The sequence below is a fragment of the Paramisgurnus dabryanus genome, chromosome 1 (genome assembly GCF_030506205.2).
Source record: "Paramisgurnus dabryanus chromosome 1, PD_genome_1.1, whole genome shotgun sequence".
Taxonomy (NCBI): Eukaryota; Metazoa; Chordata; class Actinopteri; order Cypriniformes; family Cobitidae; genus Paramisgurnus; species Paramisgurnus dabryanus.
This window is the reverse complement of record NC_133337.1, coordinates 28,550,363-28,571,034: the sequence shown is the minus strand read 5'-3', so window position 1 is coordinate 28,571,034 and position 20,672 is coordinate 28,550,363. Positions and strand designations below refer to the sequence as shown.

General features: G+C 38.0%; 1 protein-coding gene across 2 annotated transcripts in view; it reads right to left on the bottom strand.

The window, feature by feature from the left end:
- Positions 1-20,672, bottom strand: part of ppfibp1a (PPFIA binding protein 1a) — a 29,457-nt gene continuing 8,785 nt past the window's right edge. Inside the window, exons 2-25 of one of the 2 annotated variants that reach the window (XM_065289894.2) lie at positions 18,633-18,715; positions 17,802-18,007; positions 12,676-12,765; positions 12,456-12,569; positions 10,227-10,337; positions 9,564-9,656; positions 6,687-6,798; positions 6,196-6,257; positions 5,992-6,076; positions 5,794-5,909; positions 5,534-5,637; positions 5,061-5,112; positions 3,894-4,044; positions 3,677-3,806; positions 3,308-3,439; positions 3,086-3,233; positions 2,891-2,999; positions 2,609-2,697; positions 2,419-2,538; positions 2,206-2,331; positions 1,881-2,069; positions 464-613; positions 311-376; positions 1-220 (exon numbers count right to left, since the gene is read on the bottom strand). In XM_065289894.2, the coding sequence (XP_065145966.1) occupies positions 140-220; positions 311-376; positions 464-613; positions 1,881-2,069; positions 2,206-2,331; positions 2,419-2,538; positions 2,609-2,697; positions 2,891-2,999; positions 3,086-3,233; positions 3,308-3,439; positions 3,677-3,806; positions 3,894-4,044; positions 5,061-5,112; positions 5,534-5,637; positions 5,794-5,909; positions 5,992-6,076; positions 6,196-6,257; positions 6,687-6,798; positions 9,564-9,656; positions 10,227-10,337; positions 12,456-12,569; positions 12,676-12,765; positions 17,802-18,007; positions 18,633-18,696 (2,700 nt within the window). In that variant the 5' untranslated portion in view covers positions 18,697-18,715 and the 3' untranslated portion in view covers positions 1-139. The remainder of the gene's footprint in view (positions 221-310; positions 377-463; positions 614-1,880; positions 2,070-2,205; positions 2,332-2,418; positions 2,539-2,608; positions 2,698-2,890; positions 3,000-3,085; positions 3,234-3,307; positions 3,440-3,676; positions 3,807-3,893; positions 4,045-5,060; positions 5,113-5,533; positions 5,638-5,793; positions 5,910-5,991; positions 6,077-6,195; positions 6,258-6,686; positions 6,799-9,563; positions 9,657-10,226; positions 10,338-12,455; positions 12,570-12,675; positions 12,766-17,801; positions 18,008-18,632; positions 18,716-20,672) is intronic. The other variant, XM_065289895.2, reaches the window with a different exon arrangement.

The following is a 20,672-nucleotide window of genomic DNA, read 5'->3' as shown; positions in this document are numbered from 1 at the left end:
TTATATAAATACTTTTTTTATTAAGGCTTGCTTACATAGCTGTTAAAATATAACACAATAACATTCACATCGTTGGACTTTTTGGTTAACATTTCAAAGCCATTGGGACATTGACAGCTTCCGGCATATAGTCCACATTTCAGTCATCATCTGTGGCGTCAGTTTCCGGCGAATGGGGAGAAACATCATCCATCAAGAACCCATCCTCTTTCAGCATACTCTGAAATAAAAACACAATTGAAATTACAATAACACATTATTCAGTGTTTTTTTAATTTCTTTTGTCTTAAGAGCATAAAGATTCCCTCACTGTCAGATTATTGATTTCTTCCGAGAATGCACCGATCCTTTGCATAGTCCCCTCAGAGTCCTCCATCTGCACACAGAAGTCACTTATAAGCCTGAAACTACATGCACGATTATCTGTTCAAGGTGCTTCTTATCACACGATGTATGCCTGTACCTGCTGTAGCGGATCTTCTTCTTTGTAAAGGTCTTTGTGCACGCTACTGCTCATTGGCATCTCGACATTCATGGGACAGATATACTCATCTGCATCTTCCAGACGTTTCCGCCTCAATGTCCCAAAACCTCCGAATGACAAACGCCTTGGCTAAAACAAAAAAAGAGAAAAAGGAGCACACAAACGTTATATTTACAGCTAGCACGATCAAGACACTCCAGTGCATACTTTATATGCTTGCCCTAGTGAATTTTAGCAAACGAGGCTTCATTACGTCATAACTGTTTCAAAAATCTGATGGTTCACCACTAGGGGGAGTTGATCACAAATGAGCAGTGTCCAGAGGTGGAAAAAGTAATAAAATATTGTACTCAAGTAAAAGTAAAGTTACTTTTATAATATTTTACTTAAGTAAAAGTAAAGTTACTGGTCTAAAAATCTACTCAAGTAAAAGGAAATCATTTTAAATTTACTCAGAGTAAAAGTTACTTTTTTTAAAAGCGGGGAGAGGTGGAGGATTCTAGTGTAGTTCAAAAATGACAAGGGAATATAAATCTTAAACTAGTTGTTTTTAATTGTAGGAACATCTTTACAATTAAAGTGCAATAACAAAAAGTTAATAAAAAGTGGAAAGTGGTTGCTTAAATATGGCCAGGGGTTTCTTTCATAAGATTTGAACTGAGGCGGGTCTGCATTAGCGCGCGCCTGTCTCGTCCGTCTCCATGGTTCTTTTTGCGCGTTCCCCCGCCCATCAATCATCCGTTGCGCGTCTTTATCACCTTGTTTTTTAAAATATTTTTTTACTCAGTAACGGATATGATTTCAAATGTAGCGAAGTACAATACTTTAAACAAAACATACTTAAGTAAAAGTAAAAGTACAGATTTTAAAAACTACTCAAAAAAGTAAAAGTTCACAAAAAAACTACTCAATTACAGTAACGTGAGTAAATGTAATTCGTTACTTTCCACCTCTGGCAGTGTCTTATATGGTTATGTGAACTCGAGTCAGTTTTATTATGCAAGTTCATAAAACATGACTGATAGCGCTACCATTTTGCATACTTGTTGTTTATAGAAAGAATTAATGACAAACATGTGCAGAATTAAAAGGAGAGTTGCCATAAATAAAACTAAAAACACACAATACACCTTTCCTTAATGCCTTAAGTTAAATAATTTATTTTTCTTAAATACCTTTGCAACTATTTTGTAAAAAAAGTGTAAAATGTTTGGATTGAAATCTCATTAAGAAAGTTTTTTACCAGCAGGTGGCGCCATATTTAGAGGTGTTGAGCGCATCAAAACAGTGAATCATTTTTCGAATCAATTGATTCAATTAGAAGCTTCATGTCTCCCATCACAAGCTGACCCTTGCGTATGTGTAAAAAGTGAAGTATACGCATGTTTTTATATACCTTCACTTTAGCTGTGGCCGTGAGGACGGTGTAATCTGGGTTCTCTAGATATTTCTGTTTCTGCATCTGTGCATCTGAGCCAATCAGAAGATGGAAATGGGTGGCGAGGTGACGCCTCAACAGCGTTTTATTTGCCGGGATATTGAGAAGCAAAGCCATCGTCTCAACATTGAAGCGAGGCTCCAAAACCTAAGAAGAAAACATGCAAAGCTTAAGAAGTATACCGAATGTAAATTTACCCGTGTGTGTGGTATTAGAATTATTTAACAAGTATTTAGCATAACCATGTATCAGTAAAACGTGTACTGTATTCTGTTATTAGTACCATCAGGCCTCCGTGTACTCCACTTCCTCTCAGGTTGGGCGCGTACTCGGCCAGATCCACAGAGCGAAGCCACTCCATCACCCTGTGATTGGTCCATTGACAGATTTCAGCCGGTGTTGGGTTATTCTAATTCAAGTCAATTAAACATATTAATAATCAGTCATATGGACATGACTTCAGTCACATAAAGGTCAACACAGCAGCATGCACTACCTCAGTTGGTCTACGACGGAGACAGTCGGGGTCGTAGTGGTTGATGCGTAGAACCTGGATGGCCCTCCTAAAGCTGAGGTGGTGAAGCACGCTGCCTACTTTCAGACCAAGCAGGTCATCCTGATCAAAGTTACAATGTGAAGTTAAACTACAAACTTTAAGTTAAACTTTTGCTGTGAGCAACACTTACCACGGTCATATAGTGAAGCATGCGCCCGTCCACCCGGCCTTCATCAAACTGAGCCTTGTACTGAGGCAGACCAATGTCATCCAGCCATCCTTTAAGATTACTACAATTATGTTTTTGTGATGGACAAATGTTGAGGTTAAATACAATTACAATTAAATGATCACAGATTGGATCGGAGCACCGTCGGAGTCGTCTTGTGTCTGATATGTCATCTTAGGTGTTCAAAATGATAGCGTGACATCCCGGCTTTGTATAATTGTTATAATCGTAGGTGTCACTTACGAGTAACCCAGTTGTAATCCAGTTTTCCCAGCGCATCTTCCTCTGTGCCCAGCGCCTGAAGGGCCAGCTGTAGTTTCTTCCTGTGTAAAGGATGCCTGATGCCCAATTCCTGAGGTACGGTAGAAAACATCAAATCCTGTGCATGTACAATAACCTTTATCAACACACAATACGTGTCTGGTTTGTTTAGTTTACCTTTTCTAAGTCATGCTGAGATGCTTTTAATAAAGTTTCTCCCGAGCGGATCCACGGTGCCTGGTTTATATACGACCCGAAGCCCTGCTCCTGCAGCCACTCGCAGACCTGCTCTTTATTCCAGCGTGAAAATGGGCTGTCCTGCTCACTGAGAGAGATGCATAAAGACATTAAATGATTTAACGGCTAAAAAAATGACTCTTAATTTCTCGTTTTATTTACTTATTATTGCGTCTCTGCGAGTCACGTGACCATCCAAGTCTGGGGCCGGCGGTAGCTCGGACTCCGCCTCTCCTAAACTGTGCATCTGGAGATTCGTCAAGATCGTCGGAGCTGGACTGACTTCTCTTCATCCTGATAGAAAGATCATACGCATTATATATCTTACAGAGAGATCATCCCCGTTTTATCGGTAACTTCCACCAAAAGTGGCCATCAAGCCAAATGTTGAATTCATACAAAGAAATCAGAACATTTAAGTATACAAGTTGAGTCATAATAAATAAAGTGAAATGACACAAGGAATACATATGTGTGTATATGTTACAAAGTACAGACATTTCTAAAAGCAAGAGTAAACAGAAAACTGACCTTCCAAAAAACTTCATGATCCCTTTTGATTTCTTCTTCGCTTCAGGTGATTGGGTCTCTAACGCTTGTGGCTTCTGAGGTGAAGCTCCAGCCAAATCCAAATGCTCTGTTCCTGTGTTCTGTCCTTCACCTGACAACATATAACCAATAATCTTTACTACATATATATGTTTGAAGAGCCCAAGAGGAAAATATGAAAACACAAGTGTTAACTCACCCAGGTTTGGTGAGCTGTTTGTCATCTTGTTGCCTCTGGTCTTAAAGAAGCCTCGTCCAAAAGAGGAACGGGATTTTTTAGAGCCAAAACTCTCTGAGCTGGGATGAGTTGGGGAGACGCACGTCGAGCCTCCATTTTTACTGGCATCATCCTGACATATTCCAAACAACAGATTATTAACATATTTCCTTACACAAACTAAATGAAGTATTTATAAACAACCTCAACAAGTAATTTTGCAATTCAAAGAAATTAGACAAAACGTACAATCATCAAATGTGACCCTGGACCAGAAAACTGTGTGTCTTAAGAGCACAAATATATTTGTAGCAATAGCCAACAAAAGTCATCTGGACAACTTTAAAAAGCAATTTTCACCATTTTTTATTTTTTATGCACACTCAGATTCCAGATTTTCAAATGGTTGTACCTTGGCCAAATATTGTCCTATCCTAACAAACCATACACCAATGGAAAGCTTATTACTCAATTATAGATTATATATCATTTTAATTTTACAAACTTTATGACTGGTTTTGTGGTCCAGGGTCATAAATGATTTTTGAGTACTGCTAGTAGTACCTTATTATAACAATAGGGGGAGTCATTGTTCATCATGATGTCCAAGGACACTTTAGTAAACTACAGCCGCAGAAAAAAAACTCAATGGTCCCTTTCAGATTTTCTAAATTTACTATTTATAGAAATGTGTTAAAGCAAAATTATCTATTTTTTTCATTCTGTCAACTACAGACAAAATTTCTGCCAAATTCTTAATAAAAATCATGTTTTTATTTGCATTTATTTACTGAAAATTTAAATGGGAAAAACTGTCAAAAAACAAAACAAAAATGCAGCGTTTTTTGATCTTCAATACTGAAGAGAAAACAAGTTCAAATATTAATGTTTTTACATGTTTTTTTTTTTTTTTAGAAAAAAAGGTTTTTAAAAATATTTTTATTCACATCTTTCATGGGTCTTGTCATGCTCTCAGTCATTTGCTGTTGGGTGACTTTATGTCATTCCCAAAGTTTGCCTTTATTGAAATTTAAAAGACACTGGACTGAAATGGTCACAATACATCTAGGAAGGATGATTCAAGTCAAAACCGGAGTGGTCTCTTAATTTTTTCTGCGGCTCTTATTGAAATCAAAAATATTAAAGTACCTCATTACTGCTTGCCAAACACGGCCTCTCTGTCTGCTGTATTTCAGAGACACTGAAAAGCAAAATAAAACGCATGAAACAATTGTCGCACAAAAGCAAGGAAGGTTGCATGTGTTATTAAATATGAGCTGAATGCTTTTCAGTGCATATGACTCAAACTGCTGTCGTATTTTATTTGTTTCTTAGATGGACATTTAGTGGGACTGGGATTTGTGATATTACTGCTTTAAAAGGTAATAAAGAGAAAATAAGTGTGAGAGAAATTTGATATTTTCAGAAGTGTAAAGTACTTTTTGTGCATGTTTGGAGATGCCTTTATCATCTTGTACTGACGTGAAATAAAAAAAATGTTAAGCCCCAATCTACAACCATCTGTGAAAAGTGAACTTCTGTACAGCTTTCAGAATGCTTTGACAGAAGTAAATAAACACAGTTTACATAAGCCTGTGGATGTTCAGGGTAAGTAAACAAACCTGTCTGTAACTCTTTGTGCATGAGGTCCTGCTGTGCTCTCGGCTTCAGGGACTCCGCTGATGTCGACTTCAGGAAAAAGTTCTGTGCATGGAATCAACTGAGGCTAAAAAACATTACCAGAAACATTTCACATGTCAATATCACAGGACTCCAACCAATGACCCAGGGTTATGGCAAATTTGTTATTTTCCATCACAATGAAAAACATTGCAAGGAGGGGGCGTAAAGGAAGTCTGGAGGAACATCCTGTGTACATAACCTCATGTGTGACAGAGAGAGCCGAGACCTCACGTACTTCATCTGTATCCTCTGTGTCCGTCGCATCGGTCGTCCCAAAATGTAAATCCTCTGGTGCCTCTCCTTCTTTGGGTTTGTCTGGGAAGCACACAGAATATCCAAATAAATCAAAGAATAGAAAATAAAATCAATGCATGAAATAAAAGCACATACAGCTTACCTTTTGATCCCTGAACTGACATCACCATATCCTGAACTCTCTTGTATCGCGTCTGGAGCGACTGTAGCTCTTTTATCTTGAGATCCTAAAGTTAAAAAGTGAAATTAAAAATGGATAATTTGTAAATTATAAATATTAATTGTAAAAAAAGAAAGTGGCTGCTTGGATAGAAAGCCATGATTTGGGAGGTGGTTTGTTTCATACCTTCTCATCATTAGCTGCTTTTAAAGACTCAACAGCATTCCTCATCCTCTGGTTTTCCATGTCTGAACACAAACAAAAACAACTCTGAGCTATCCGAATATAAAACCCATCCAAAACCACCTTTGATCACATGTTTAAACCCACTCAAATAAATGCTCTAGAAATATAATTGTCATGTTGAATATTAGTCGGTCGGGTATATTTACAGTAGGAAACCACAGCTGTAAGAGCTGGGCTAAAAATCAGGTCACCATCGATCAAAAAACTTGTCTGCACATGCATACGAGAAACCTTCATACTCCATACATTCCACACATCTCAATGTTTTCCTTCAGACAATTACTCTCATATTTACAGAACAGAAAACATTAATAGCATCAAAATAGCAGCTAAAAATATTGTGGCTATTAATTCCTTGTGTATGAGTTTATGCATCTATAAATCAAGTGGGAAAACTATTTTATATTAAGGCTTCATGATGCATGTTGTACCTTTAACTTCACTTTGTAATCTTTCTATGGTTGGGGTCTCCTGATGGTCGTGCGGTCTCCTGACCGTCTGATCTCTCTCTTCCAGCTGCATCCTTAATGCCATCAGCTCCTCCTGAAAAATCCAAAACATAATTTGTACCAAACTCCTTGTGCAAGGGCTCATTGTTATTAGACATTTTGGATAAGTGTCTGCAGAATGCACTTAAATATATTACAAATAAACTCTATGCACACTGCAAAATTGTTTCTGTATGCATTTAAAAAGTTATATATAAAGAGCTCAGATGCAAAACCCTGAAAAGTGCATCAGATTCTTAATAAATTTGGTCAACATAGTTGTATTTCTAAGTGACCTAAGACCGGAATTAAGTGGATTTGAAGCTTAAAGTCGCAATGAAATTGAAATGAAAAACTATATATGTATTTTTAATAGTGTGGTATTATTAACAAATGACTTATCTGTGAGCTTCATTATTTTTTAAAAATTCGTGTGTGCTCATAATCTTTAATCAAAAATGCAAATCTCCTCCCCTCCTCAAAACGATCTCTCTTCACTTCCGGTCAAAAGTATGGCAGGTGGGCGGGGTCCGGGAGAAGATCGCAGTGATTAGCAATTAGCAACACGACCCAACTTCAAACGATCCAATCAGATCTCGATGGACAAATTCAAATCCAGCCCTGCCTTATTTCATCTCAAAAGCCGTTTCATTCGGATATACGTCACCACGGGGAAAATAAGGCAATCGCTACTTCCGTTTCATGGCGACTTTAAAGGGACTGTAAGTAGGATTTACCCCATCTAGTGGTGAAATTGTATTTTGCATTCAAACGAACAGTGCTCTCTAGCGCCTCGCCTTTCCAAATGCGTTTTGCAAATACGGTAGCGGTTATGTAATCACTGATCTCCTTGTCCGTTTCAGCTGGTTCATGTGTTCTGAATGAAAACGCGTTGTGGAAATGTGTTGGTAGGCTAGTGCTTTTTGTCCCTCTCTGCTATTATAGTTTATCAATACGGCAAAACGACACGGAAGCCTCGGACTTATCCGTTCAATGTAAGTTCTTGACAAATAATAGTACATATGAAAAGTTCCAATCAGGATTCAGGCCCCACCATAGCACAGAGACAGCGTTGCTTAGAGTTACAAATGACCTCCTATTAACATCCGATCGTGGTGAAATCTCAATTCTTATATTACTAGACCTTAGTGCAGCCTTTGACACAATAGATCACACAATCTTACTCAATAGACTAGAAAACTATGTTGGTATCAGACATTATCAGGAAACATAACATAAGTTATGAAAAGCGCTATATAAATAAAATTGAATTGAATTAAGTAAAGAGGAGAAATTCTAAGCTTACCAAGCAAAGTCAGATCACTGGCAGAGGTGATTTGACACCAATGAGGGCATATCTCATTAATATTTATTTATTAAAAAATACATATAATATATTATAATTTATTAATTTATTATAAATATATATATATTTTCAAATATAATTTTAAATACATTTGAAAATATACTAAAAATACATTTGCTTAAATATATTTTGGAATATGTTTATTTTTTCACCAGTATATTTTTTTGGCCATTTTTTGTATATTTATAAAAGATAAAAAAAACTTATATATTTTACAGCATTTACAATCACATCGCATTGGAATTTGGAAGAAATACTTTGTATGTTACAAACCTATAAGCATAACAGGTTTGAAAAGGTTAAAATTAAATATATATATAAGAAATATATTTTTTCAACTACAAAATATACTTTTTACTATTTATACATATTTCACAGAATTTAATATTTTGGCCAATTTTTTTCTGTATATATATTATTATAATTGTAATATATTTTAAAATGTATTTCAGGGGCAACAAATACATGTTACTATTTGAAGGTTAAACTAAATATATTTTCAAATTACAAAAATATATATAATTAAGCTTTACTTTCTACAAAATGTATTTATAATATATTTAAAGCATGTTTTTGGCCAGAAAAATGTATATTCAGTGTCGGGGGTAACGCATTAAAAGTAACGTGCATTATGTAATAATATTACTTTTCTGAAGTAACGAGTAAAGTAGCGCATTACTTTTTAAATGTACACATTAAAATTTGAGTTACTTTTTCAAAAAAGTAATGCAAGTTACTTTTTTGTTTAATTTGATTTAAAAAAGATATATATATCACATGCAAAAGCCTCTAAATGCCATCTGAGATTTTCTTCTAAAATGAGCATTTTTATCAAGCTCATATATTTTGGATCAGTAATTTCACTTTAATGACAATTAATATGTAATTTTCATTAACATTAAAGTGAAATAACTGAACATAAACATACAAGCTTGATAAAAATGATAATTTGAGAAGAAAATCTCAGGTGGCATTTTAGAGGCTTTTGCATCTGAAGTCTTCATATCGGAACACCAGTTGGCGGTAAAGAAAAGTCAGGAACCGAAATCACGCACCGAATTTTTCATTCGTATTCGGTCTCGTTACTACCGTTTACGTTAGAACCGGTTCCCTATTGGCACCGATTTTCGGTACCCAACCCTAATTGTAAGGCATTACTTTTAAAAGTAACTTTCCCCAACACTGTTAATTTTTTGCTTTATGATTATGACGGAGTTGTTTGCCTTTGAGCTCTTCATACATATTATATATATGCATTATTCAAGCTGTAAGATTTAATAAAGAAACAAAGAAATTCGTTCCAAGTTCGAGCAAAAGCCTAAAGTTCATTTGCTTACCACAGTCTGATGGTAAGAAATAAAAGATATGCTGAACTACACAGGGATTTCTCTGTGTGGTAAACTTGAGCTTGTGTTTTGTAACTTTCACACGTCATGAGACTCATTGTCTCTTACTTTGGTACATTGAAGATCTCTCTCATACTCTTGTCTCTCGCACTCCATGTCGGTCAACCTGAGTCGCATGTCGGTGACTTCCTGATAAAGACCCTGCGAAGACAAACCAAGATTTAATTGCATTATCAAATGTGTATTGCATTATCAATGCCAACTGATAAATCTGAAATTGCTATTTGGAGCCAATTCAATTATTGTTTATTGACGTCAAAAAAGTAATGCATGTATAAGAAAATGGCTAAAAATACTTGTTTTGACTGAGAAATCCATATGGCATGCTTTGAATTAAATCCACATTTGCATCCTGTGAAGTAAACACCCAGCCCATTTTTAAGGTCTGAAGAGGATTTCTGGTTACTAAAACTCCTGATTGGCTAACGCTAGTGAGAGAAAGCTGAATGGGATCAGTGTAGTCTGGGCTCAAGCTTTATAACAGGAAATAGTTCTGGTGGTACCCGCACCCACTCCTGCAGCTGACTTAACCACAGGGTGGTCAAACCATAATAAGGGGTTTCATTTTTTATTAAAATATTGAGGTTGTCAGTTCAGTTTGATCTGCATATGGAGCACTTTTGAAATGGTTGGAGGCAGTAATTTGTTAGACATGTAGCTCTGCGCTTCGGGAACATTTGTAATGGCAATGGTGTGAATAATGTTAGTTACTGCGCTTTCTCTGTGATCCCCATCTGCAGCGGCCACTTTCAGTTTCAGACTCGACACCTCTGTCAGCAACTCCAGTTTTTCAGTCTCTAAAGCACTCCTGCCAAGCAGCTCCTTCACAAAACAACAAAAAGTGATTTATTTAGTTAAACTGGTTAAATGCGGTACCTCAACTCTCAAATGAGAAGTCCATCATCTCATCTTTACATCATTCCAAACTAGGGATGCACCGAATCCGAAACCCAATACCGAATCCTACTCCCATCTTTATTCCATTAACACAGTAAAACACATTAATGAAGTAAACAACGTCCACAGCAGTCTCTTTCTCATTTTATTTGATTTAACTGTAAAAAAAAAAGGGATAGGCAACATTATGCCAAGATGACAAGTGGGAAAAACTATTTTGACAATTACCATAAGCCTGTGCATAATGAAAGCGATGCAGTGTGATGCGCTAGAAAAATGCTGATCTCCATGTCAGCACTCGATGTGTGTAATCAACGGCCGACTGACATCAGCCAGCGTAGCGCAAGCTTAGGATTCGGTTCGGTGGCAAAAAATCTAAGATTCGGCCAAACCCGAACCCCGTCAAAAAGCCTAGTATTCGGCGCATCCCTATTCCAAACCCTTATGAGTTATCTTTCACAGGAGATATTTAGCAAAACATACTAGCAGTTCTTTTCTATCCAATGAAAGTGAATTGCTTCTCCTGCGTCTCGTCTTTGATGTAAACCTTGTCGTACCATTTTACAATATACACAAACGTACTGTAAATCATTTTAATAGCTAGGAATATTTTGAACAAATACTGATATCAATTTAATGCCCTTTCCTCAGACAAATCCATCATTTGAATTCAGGATCCTTGGAATATTGTGTATGCGACTAAATATCTGCAGAAATATTCATCCGTTAAAATATGTTGAACCAAGATGTGTAAGCCAAATTTGAAACCAAAGACCAATTGAGAGGAAATCATATGAAAATAAGGCTGAAAGATATATCGAAATATCACCACAATACATGATTCACAATGGTTTGCAATAACTGAATGATTTTTTTTGTATGTTTTTATATCATGTATTTAGGACTGCAACTAACGATTATTTAATAATCGATTAATCGGTTGATTATTTTTTCAATTAATCGACTAATTGGAGAAAACCCCCCCCAAAAAAAATTATTTTCACTTATTGCGAAATAAAGCACTAAAATTAGGGTATTCATGTGTAGAACTGTACTTTTAAAAGTGCAAAAGCCACACAGAGTTTCACTTATATAATCATTTGGATTTTGATATTTTAAGCCTTAAATAAAAAAGTTTGTGCAGCTTCTCAATAGTAAATCCTCTTTAAATGTCAAACAGTCTACAGGGATGTGCAGGTAAAAACATTTTAAACTTTAACTTTAGACCTTGATGAGTATTATCATTATTCGTCTTGATATGAAAGTGATAAAGCCTACATTGTTGCGTTGTAACAGTAATAAAAACTGCATTACCCCCTTATTTTAAAACAGATGCTTAATTTGTAGTTCACACCATTATTATTTTATTACTATTTTTATGAAAACCACAAATGGAAACGTACTTATATTTAAAGGATAAAATAAAATCTTTATTAACCAGCATTTTTTTCATAAGTCATTGTCCTGTCAGGGTTGCCAGATCCGCATAACAAAACCAGCCAAATGGGCATTCAATGACTATTAACAGCCCAAATACAAACAACTAATAAACCAAATCCTTCAATCTCTAACCTGGCAAAGCAGGTCCACTGGTCACGCTGTGAGAAGAAGCACCTGATGAATGTGCAGCTCGCGTTGTATAAAAAAAGTGGCTTTGAGAGTGATTCAATGACAAACGACTTTCATAACCGATTAGTTGTTGCAACCCTAATTGTATTATTTTTTTTTAAAGATCTTGCAAAAGTCAAAAATCTAAAATTATTTCAATAAAGTGCAACCCCAATATGAAACCATTTTTTATTTCTGAAGCTCAAAAGTCTCCATCTCTTTCAACTTTCATTATATGCACCCATTTTACTTTCAAAACATTCAAGACAAATGATCCAGGATAAAAGAAAACCATGGACTTGGAATAACATGAAGACGAGGAACCAACAAGGTCGTTTCTCACTGAACCGATCCATTTACGAATAATTCTTATGACAATGTGACCTTAATGCAACGCTTTTTGATTTTTGGCCATCATTTTAATAAGTCCCAGACCTGCTGTAGTAACTCTTCAGTGGCGTGCAGCTTCATGCGATGCTCCTCGAGGCTCATTTCCAAGTCTCTGATTTTTTCCCCCTGAACTTCCACCTGGTCAGTCAGAACGCTCACCTGAGGGATTAAGGTGAGAAATTATCACTTTGTGCATTTACTGACAGCCAGTTGGAAAGTACAACAGGAAAATCCCATGAAACCTCAAACTTTTTTGATAACACACCTGGAGCACCAGACATTCTTTGTCGCTTTCCAAGCGAGAGAGTCGCTCCTGATAGACCGAATCCCCAACTGCAGACCCGTGGCCATTAGTCTGGAAACATAAACAAGAGCTAAGTGCACTGGACATACTGTAGATTTATTATAAATAAAACACAATGGACTGAAATCATTTTGAAAATGTGGGATTTTTAGAAGGATCTTTTGACAGAAATGCAATATAATCGACATAACTATATTATCAGTGGTCTATAAAGACCTTAAATAATGAACTGTATTATTCCCCTTACATGAAAGTCGCCATCATGGTTTTTACAATACCACTAAACGGACAAATTGTTTATTAAAGCGCGTTTCGTAGTGACATTGTCTCAGACGATGACATTTTTGTCGTGGAACGACTACCATAGCTTCGCTAATATGCGTTTTGATAGGGAGGGGTGAGCTGTGGAGTGAACCGTTGGTTAAAATTCACAATTTTGCCACTAATGCTGCGTTCAGACTGGGTGTGCCTCATAAGTCTTGAAAAGTGAAGCCTCTTTGATCGCCCCCTGGTGGCTGGCTGCAGTACAAGTGATAACTCCGCCCTCTCCATTCAAACAAATGGGACTCTGCTCTAAATAAAAAAATAATTTACACTTCCAATAAAAGTTTCCGAAAGATAGTTTTAGTCCTTTTAAGTAGTTGTTATCACATTGATATATGTTCAAGTGTTCATTTTTGGGATAACTTTCATTTTAGCTAGTTATTTGATGCTATAGAAACGGGGCGTGTCGTTAAGATTGGCGTGGTTTAATTGGTCACGCGAGCGTTTGGGCGGAAGTTTGATACCACAGCTCCGCCTCTGGCTCCACGGACGATTCCTTCTGCGCATGCCCTGGCTCCAAACTGACGTTTTTACGTAACATTGCGGACATTTTTGGCTTAAATTCATTACAATGGAGGGAGGCGACGTCGCGTCGTCCATCTTTTTTTACAGTCTATGGTTCAGACCAGCCGTTCAGACATTGACACGCATCTGGAGGTCTCTGAGGTGGAATCGCGTCTACTGCGCCACGCTAAACGTATCATTTGCGCCGTGGTAGACGCGATTACACCTCATTCGTTGAAAAATTTGAACTTTGACAGTAAAACACACCTAGGAGCTTGCTCTAGTAGTGACGTGATTACAGAAAGCGAGCGGAGTCCCAGAAGCCCCTCCCATGACGCAAATTTTCACGTGAATGTCTCCAAGACTAGAATTTCACACGCAAATGAAGCAAGTAAACTCAAAATGTTGAAGCGGCAAACTAGACACGAATTTGATGCCTCAAATGCGGCTGGTGTGAATCCATAGTTAAAGTCCCAAATTGCACCTTTAAAATAATGTTAAAAGATAAGCTGAATGAAGAACGTTTACATGTTAAGCATTGTAAGTTGCTTCAGATAAAGCATCTGCCAAATGTGTTAAAGGTAAACATTTTTTATCGGTAGGTACATTTTCTGGGTTCAATCCCATGAGCTTTTGTGCTGCTAATGCATCAATGAGCTATACAGGAGCAGTTAAGCTTCAACACAACTTTGTGACACTAAAGTATGCAATTGTACAAAAGGTCAAACTATCTTTCATTACAGTACACAAGATGCCCTTTGGCAGATTCATAAATCATGCTTATGCACAAAAACATCAATCACCAGGGTTTGCACAAACTTGTGTTGAGTTCATAGCAGCTGTGGTATGGAGGAGCGTGCTATAAAAACATGAAAGGTTTTTGAATGGATAAAACCAGCAGAAAAAGGCTGATAGGAGACATACTGCAATCTTAATTGATCAGATTCTGGGAAGTCAAACTGGAAGCTAAATGCAACCTGAATGTCTGCGAGTCATGTGAGGTTCCTACAAATGAAACTGTATGAGATCCACGTGAGAGCCGAGATGGTTTTCACATTGGAAGATTTTGATGGCCCGAAGTGGAAATTTCACAAAGCACGCGGCGTTGCTTCAGGTTACATGTGGAGAAAAGGGACTGGGAGCTGAAATGCACTTAATCCAGATGAATCGCTGGCGGATTTTAAGGTGGAAAATGCACGGTGGGGGACAGATAAACGTTTGTGAATTTTACATTGAATTTTGGCAAACTGCAACATTAGATCAAGGACAGCTTTGTGCTAAATAATAAGCACTGGTTTTGCACCAGACCGGTCATGTCTGGGTCAGTTTATATACAGTGATCGTGTCCAACTAAATCAAAGTGATGAAAGAAGTATAACATTCTCACTTCATATTAAAGCATATTTCAAACATTGGCCCATTTCATTGGCCTAAACCCAACATATTTCCTTTGTTCTGTGTAAGGAAACTTTAGAGAGAATAAGAGGACTGGTGTGATATACAGATGTTTGACCTACTAGCTTTCCGCAGGGCCTGATTATCCATAGATGGCATTGGGCACGTGCCCTGGGACATCAAGGGCTCCAGACTGTGTCCACCCATTTGAGGCAGAGCAAGCATTTTTACAAGTACTGCTGTCAAGGGCGGCATTTTGCGGGGTCGGGGGGCAGTGGCTAGGGGCACCCGTGAAATAAATGGAATGTGCAACTGGGGGTTTTACCGCTCATTTGCAAGATGCGTCAATCGTTTTATGACACCATGCGCTCAGTTAAGGTACCGATGGGTCTACAGTACACAGCCTCGCATGAAGTCCAATATGGTCAGTAGCTACAGTTAGTATACAATCACTATAGGTAGGTTGTAATTTATTTGTTGCAGGTAACATGCATGATTTTATTTAACTATATATATAAATAAAAAAGTTATATCCAGTTATTACACGGCTCTCTGGAATGCTTGATTCTGATTAGTCAGTTGAGACATTTGCAGGTTCGTTCTTTTCAAATAATAACCGCTCCAAAGTAATAACGCATAGCCGGTACTACTTGTACGATTAAAATCGCTCCGCGCCAATAAAGATTACTGTTTGGCGCCATCTTGTGACAAACACTGGACAACCACAATTAAGAATGGATTTTGACATTCATTTTAACATGTACTTAAAAACAAAACATTTAAACAGTGGATAGAAGAACGAACAACGACAAGACACAGACAGCTTACTGAGAATGAACTTGACAAAATAGAGCATGACAGCTACGAAGCCAACACACAAAAAAATACAGAATGGGCATTAAAACTTCTCAAAGACTGGCTAAAAGAGAAAAAAATGGAGACAGACAAGTATGAAGCAGAGGATCTTAATAAAGGTATTACGATCATTTTATGCATCTGTGCAAAGTTTCGCAGAAGGATAAAAATTTTAATTTAAAACAAATATGCCAATAAAATGTTTCAAATTAATATTCATGTCCATTTTTTTTTCTTATGTGGCAAGTAGCCGTGTAATAAGCGGGATAATGTAGAGGCAGCCGGTCGTTATCGGGAAATAAGCCCCTTCAGTGTGATACAAGACCCTCCGCTTCGCGTCGGGTCCTGATCACACTGTCGGGGCTTATTTCCCGATAACTACCGGCTGCCTCTACATTATCCCTTACTTAACCCCTAAACTTTCTGCTTTCATCTCATGAAATTACTGAAAATTTTAGGAGCTCGCGTCATGGCTACAAGGACACGACAACTGATGTCTGCGTTCACACCAGGTGGCAAAAACGCGCTATTCGTGCGCAGTTGGAAACTTGAACATTTTGAGTTTACTTGCTTCATTCTCACTGGAAAGCTGCACGTGAAATTCTAGTCATTTGAGACATTCACATGGAAATTTGCGTAATGGGAGGGGCTTCTGCAACTCTGCTCGCTCCATGTAATGATGTGACTACTAGAGCAAGCTCCTCATTGGTTACCGCGGACCGAAAATCCTCCTTAGTCCCGATTTTTCAAGTTGCGAGTTTCGCGCGGCAACCCTCAATTCGCGCCATCCGCGCCGCTCGTTCCGCCCAAGCGGGCCGCACAAGCCTTGAAAAGTGAAGCCAAAACGTCTCGATCGCCCCCCAGTGACTGGTCCCAGTATAGGTCATAAACCCCGCCTCCCCATGTTATTCATTGGGACTTGAGACCAACAAAAAAAAATGTATTACACTTCAATTATCTTTTTTCCGAAGCTGGTTTCTGTCATTTTATGTAGTTTTTATCACGCTGATGTACATTCAAATGTTTGTTTTTAAAATAGGTTTGTGTTTAGTTAGTTATTAATAATATAAAAACTGTGGTGTCACGTCGTGATTGATATGCGCATTCTACGAGAGCTAGGGCGGGGTTTTGATTTCACGGCGTCACTTCCTACTCACTACTGCACATGACTGGTCCCGAAATCGCTACTGCGCAGACTCAAGACCCAAGATGTCAGCGCCATGTCGGGACACTGGCGGCTTCACTTTTCACTAATGGAAGAGAGCGAACAGGCGTCGTCCATCTTTTTTTAGTCTATGGTTCCGCCCCATTCGCACCGCACCATTCATGCATACTGCTCTAAATAATGCCTATTTGCATCTTGCATTGACTTAATATGTTAATCACTCACGCTTGCCACCTGTTCTGCGTTTGGTGTAAATGCCACATAAGACCTTTATTCTCATCTACAATGTTTTGGTATCAATTATCTCTCATCTCGGCAATGGTTAGTATGTGTTAAGATGTGTTCGAATTCATGCCGTGCTGTGTAGACCCATAGGTAGATTAACTGAGCGCATTGTCACTGGCGCCCTGAGCCACAGCCCCCACCACGGAAAATGCCACCTTTATCAAGAAAGTGTTCGAAATTCCCAAAAATGTCTCAAATAGTTCTTCAAAAATATTAAAACTAAGAATGCAAAGTATTGTAACCATAGACAGTAAAAAACTTTTTTTTTATTCACCCTAAAATCAATTAAGATACAGGTATGCATGAACTGCAAGATTTTTATAACCAGTGACTTCATGAAAACCATGGGTCCCCATAGGATACTCTTTTGTGATTTGTCTTTGTATTTAATTGTAAGAGTAGAGGCAACACAAACGTACAGGGATGGAAGCTAAATGCAACCTGAAGAAATAATTACATTTGGCAATCATGTGAGGTTCCTTCACATGTGATCCACATGAGAGCTGAGATGGTTTAATTTAATTTCTTTGACATCAGTTTGTAGTTAATAAACACCAACCAGTCGGCCTTGCAGCCACTCCATCAAACCCTCGGCTGTGGTTTCGGAGACCTGACCGCGCAGACCCTCCTTTTCCTCTGGATCCATCAGGTCCAGCGCAGCTCTCATGTCCTCCAGGAGATGCAGCACCCGCAGGCTGCCCAAGAACGGCGAGGTGGGCGACTGACAATCAAACAGGCCGTTAGTGTAGCCCAAGGCTTTCGAACCTGTAGCAAATGCAGGAACATGGATAAGTAAAAGGATGTATGGTTGGAGTGGTTTTGGTGACTTTAGATGTGTGATAAGTGACATTAAATAGCTTTCAAAATGACTTTTTGGTTTTGCTGAAGCCAATTCCAGAAGAAAACCACAGCAATGCTCCGGTCAGAAGACCTCTGGTTGGTTTTTGTCAGATGAGGACACAGAAGAAAAAAGCCGAAATTCTCTTGCTCCAAGCTAAAACTTTTTTCTCACTGATGTGTGTCTGATATTTCCAGAAATGGACAGCATTGTGGCTGCGCATTGAATAAGCATTAGATTTCATCAGTGCTGAAATAGTGGAAAAAGCTTGTAATGATGAGCACAACCTTGGCTGAAAGCAGTTTTGCAGCTTTACCAAATCTGCAAAAACAATAATGTTTCAATTTGTTCCTAAAACGTGTTTTAAAAGGAACGGTTCATTATTTCTCTCTGGTTAATAGCTCATATTAATGACATTCAAATACCACATGCTATTTTTTTCCACAAAAAAATGTCTTTCTCTAAAGAGACTGAAATAAGGCACCGAGGGATGGTGTGTAAATACCGCATCTGTGCCAGCAGTGATATTCTGATTGTCTAGTTGTGCCGTACCTGCAATTATGCCGTCCATCTGCTCCAGCGCAGCTGCCAACATTTCACTGGCATCAGACATCATGATCACCTTCCTTTAAAAACTGAAATTGCGAAATACAAAGAAAGGCCATTAGAAAGCAAACTAGTCTGATAACGAAATCATCCTCCCCACCATGTAACAAGGAATTTCAGTTTAATCACACAGAACGGGAGATATCGTGTGTGTGTGTGTGTGTGGGATAATGACACAATTCTCCCAGGACGTTTTAGTGTTCTGGAATGATCGGAATTCCAGATCTTCTAACAAGTCCCAAAGGCGTCATATCCACCCACTGCTTACAACGTCTCTACAGAAGCTTCCCATTCCCACCTGAATATCTTGGGATTACCAAATATAAAATAGCTTTAATAAATTACATAAAATATATAGCGGGGCTTGGGGAAATTGACAGAAATTAGGGCTGGGATGATAAATCATGCTATTACGGTGAAATGCCACTACATCCAAAAAGCCAGAGGGCGCTCTCGTGCAGAAACTCAATATGCGCCGCAAAAGTAGGACTTTTACACACAAAGCTCCAGAAAATGCCTACAAGCATATTTCTATCACTGTTCTTCAAACATTTTCTGGTATTTTCATGAAAATAAAGAATATTTATAACGATTATGTTTTACAAGTGCTTTTTCAAATGCATAATATCACCTTCGCAATTCATAATCAATATCAGACAGGCATTATTAGTATGAATTCGCGATTAATCATCCCAACCCTAACCGAAATTCATATCCCTGTAATTTGAACTATATACGATAACTATCATGCTATTTTCTAGGTGTAATAAGTGTTAACATGCAAGTCAAAGCCTCATGTGAGATGTCACAATCACTTTTATTAAAACCGTATATGTTAAAAATAAAATTTAAAGACAGGAGGAAAGAAGGACGGTCATATCAGACCATACCAATATAGATGGTATTGTCTCATCCATAGACTGTAAAAAACATGGACGTAGTGTCCGTGATGTCACTCATAGGTTTTTGAATATCGTTTTTGAAACCAATAGTAGGTGGTGATTGCGCTGCCATCTTGGCCGCACGTCACTCGCGGATCGCCGAAAATGGGTAAAGAGCAAGGACGTGGGTAATGCTGAGGTGGCTGGTTGCTGAAACCACACCCACCTAACATTTTTTCTGCTCTAAAGTTGGGCATTTTAACATGGAGGTCTATGGGAATTAACTTTTAGAGCCAGCCTGTAGTGGTCAGTCGATGAATTGCCGTTTAAGGCACTTCCGTATTGGCTTCATCAGAGAGATCGGAAGGTTGCCCCTTGGTCTCATCCCTTATCTCACTGGGAAAAATACAGATATATTACCAGAACTCGATATAGTAGCAAAATTCGCACGAAATCGTAAAACATTTCTCGCTGTTGCAGCATTCTCGTAGCTTAAAGGGTATAGCAATTGCACGTAGACGTATAGCTTCAATGCACAGTAGTACAACTCACTTTATACATGAAAAAGTTTTAATGACAAAATGCACTTTTGGCTGACATCTGACATGTACCCAAAGTTTGACATTTGAAAATCTCAGAATAGTTAGCCGTGTTGAAAGTAGAGATCGACCGATACTCATTTTTTCAAACCGATGCCGATAACAAATATTTGGAGGCTTATGTGCCCGATAACCGATATGCTGAACCGATTTTTATTTACTGTTATACTTCTGTTTTTGACATAATAATTACTACACTACTGAACTGAACAAACCCTTATAATAATAATCATTATCACAATCACTCCCTCTTTGCATACAAAGTCATAAATAGAGGGGTCTGAAAGAGTGAAGAATAATATTAATTTAATGAATAATGTAGAAACTATATTCCCAATACATGGACTATTCCAAACACCCCTATCATTTCGTCAGAAATGGACTGATCCAAAGTTCGCGCTCCGGTTTTCAGGTAACAGAGCGGGAGAGAGAGAAAAGTATAGCGGAGTTGGCTGCTTGTTATACATAGTTTATAGAGTAAAACAGGTGGATTAAGTGCCTTTTTT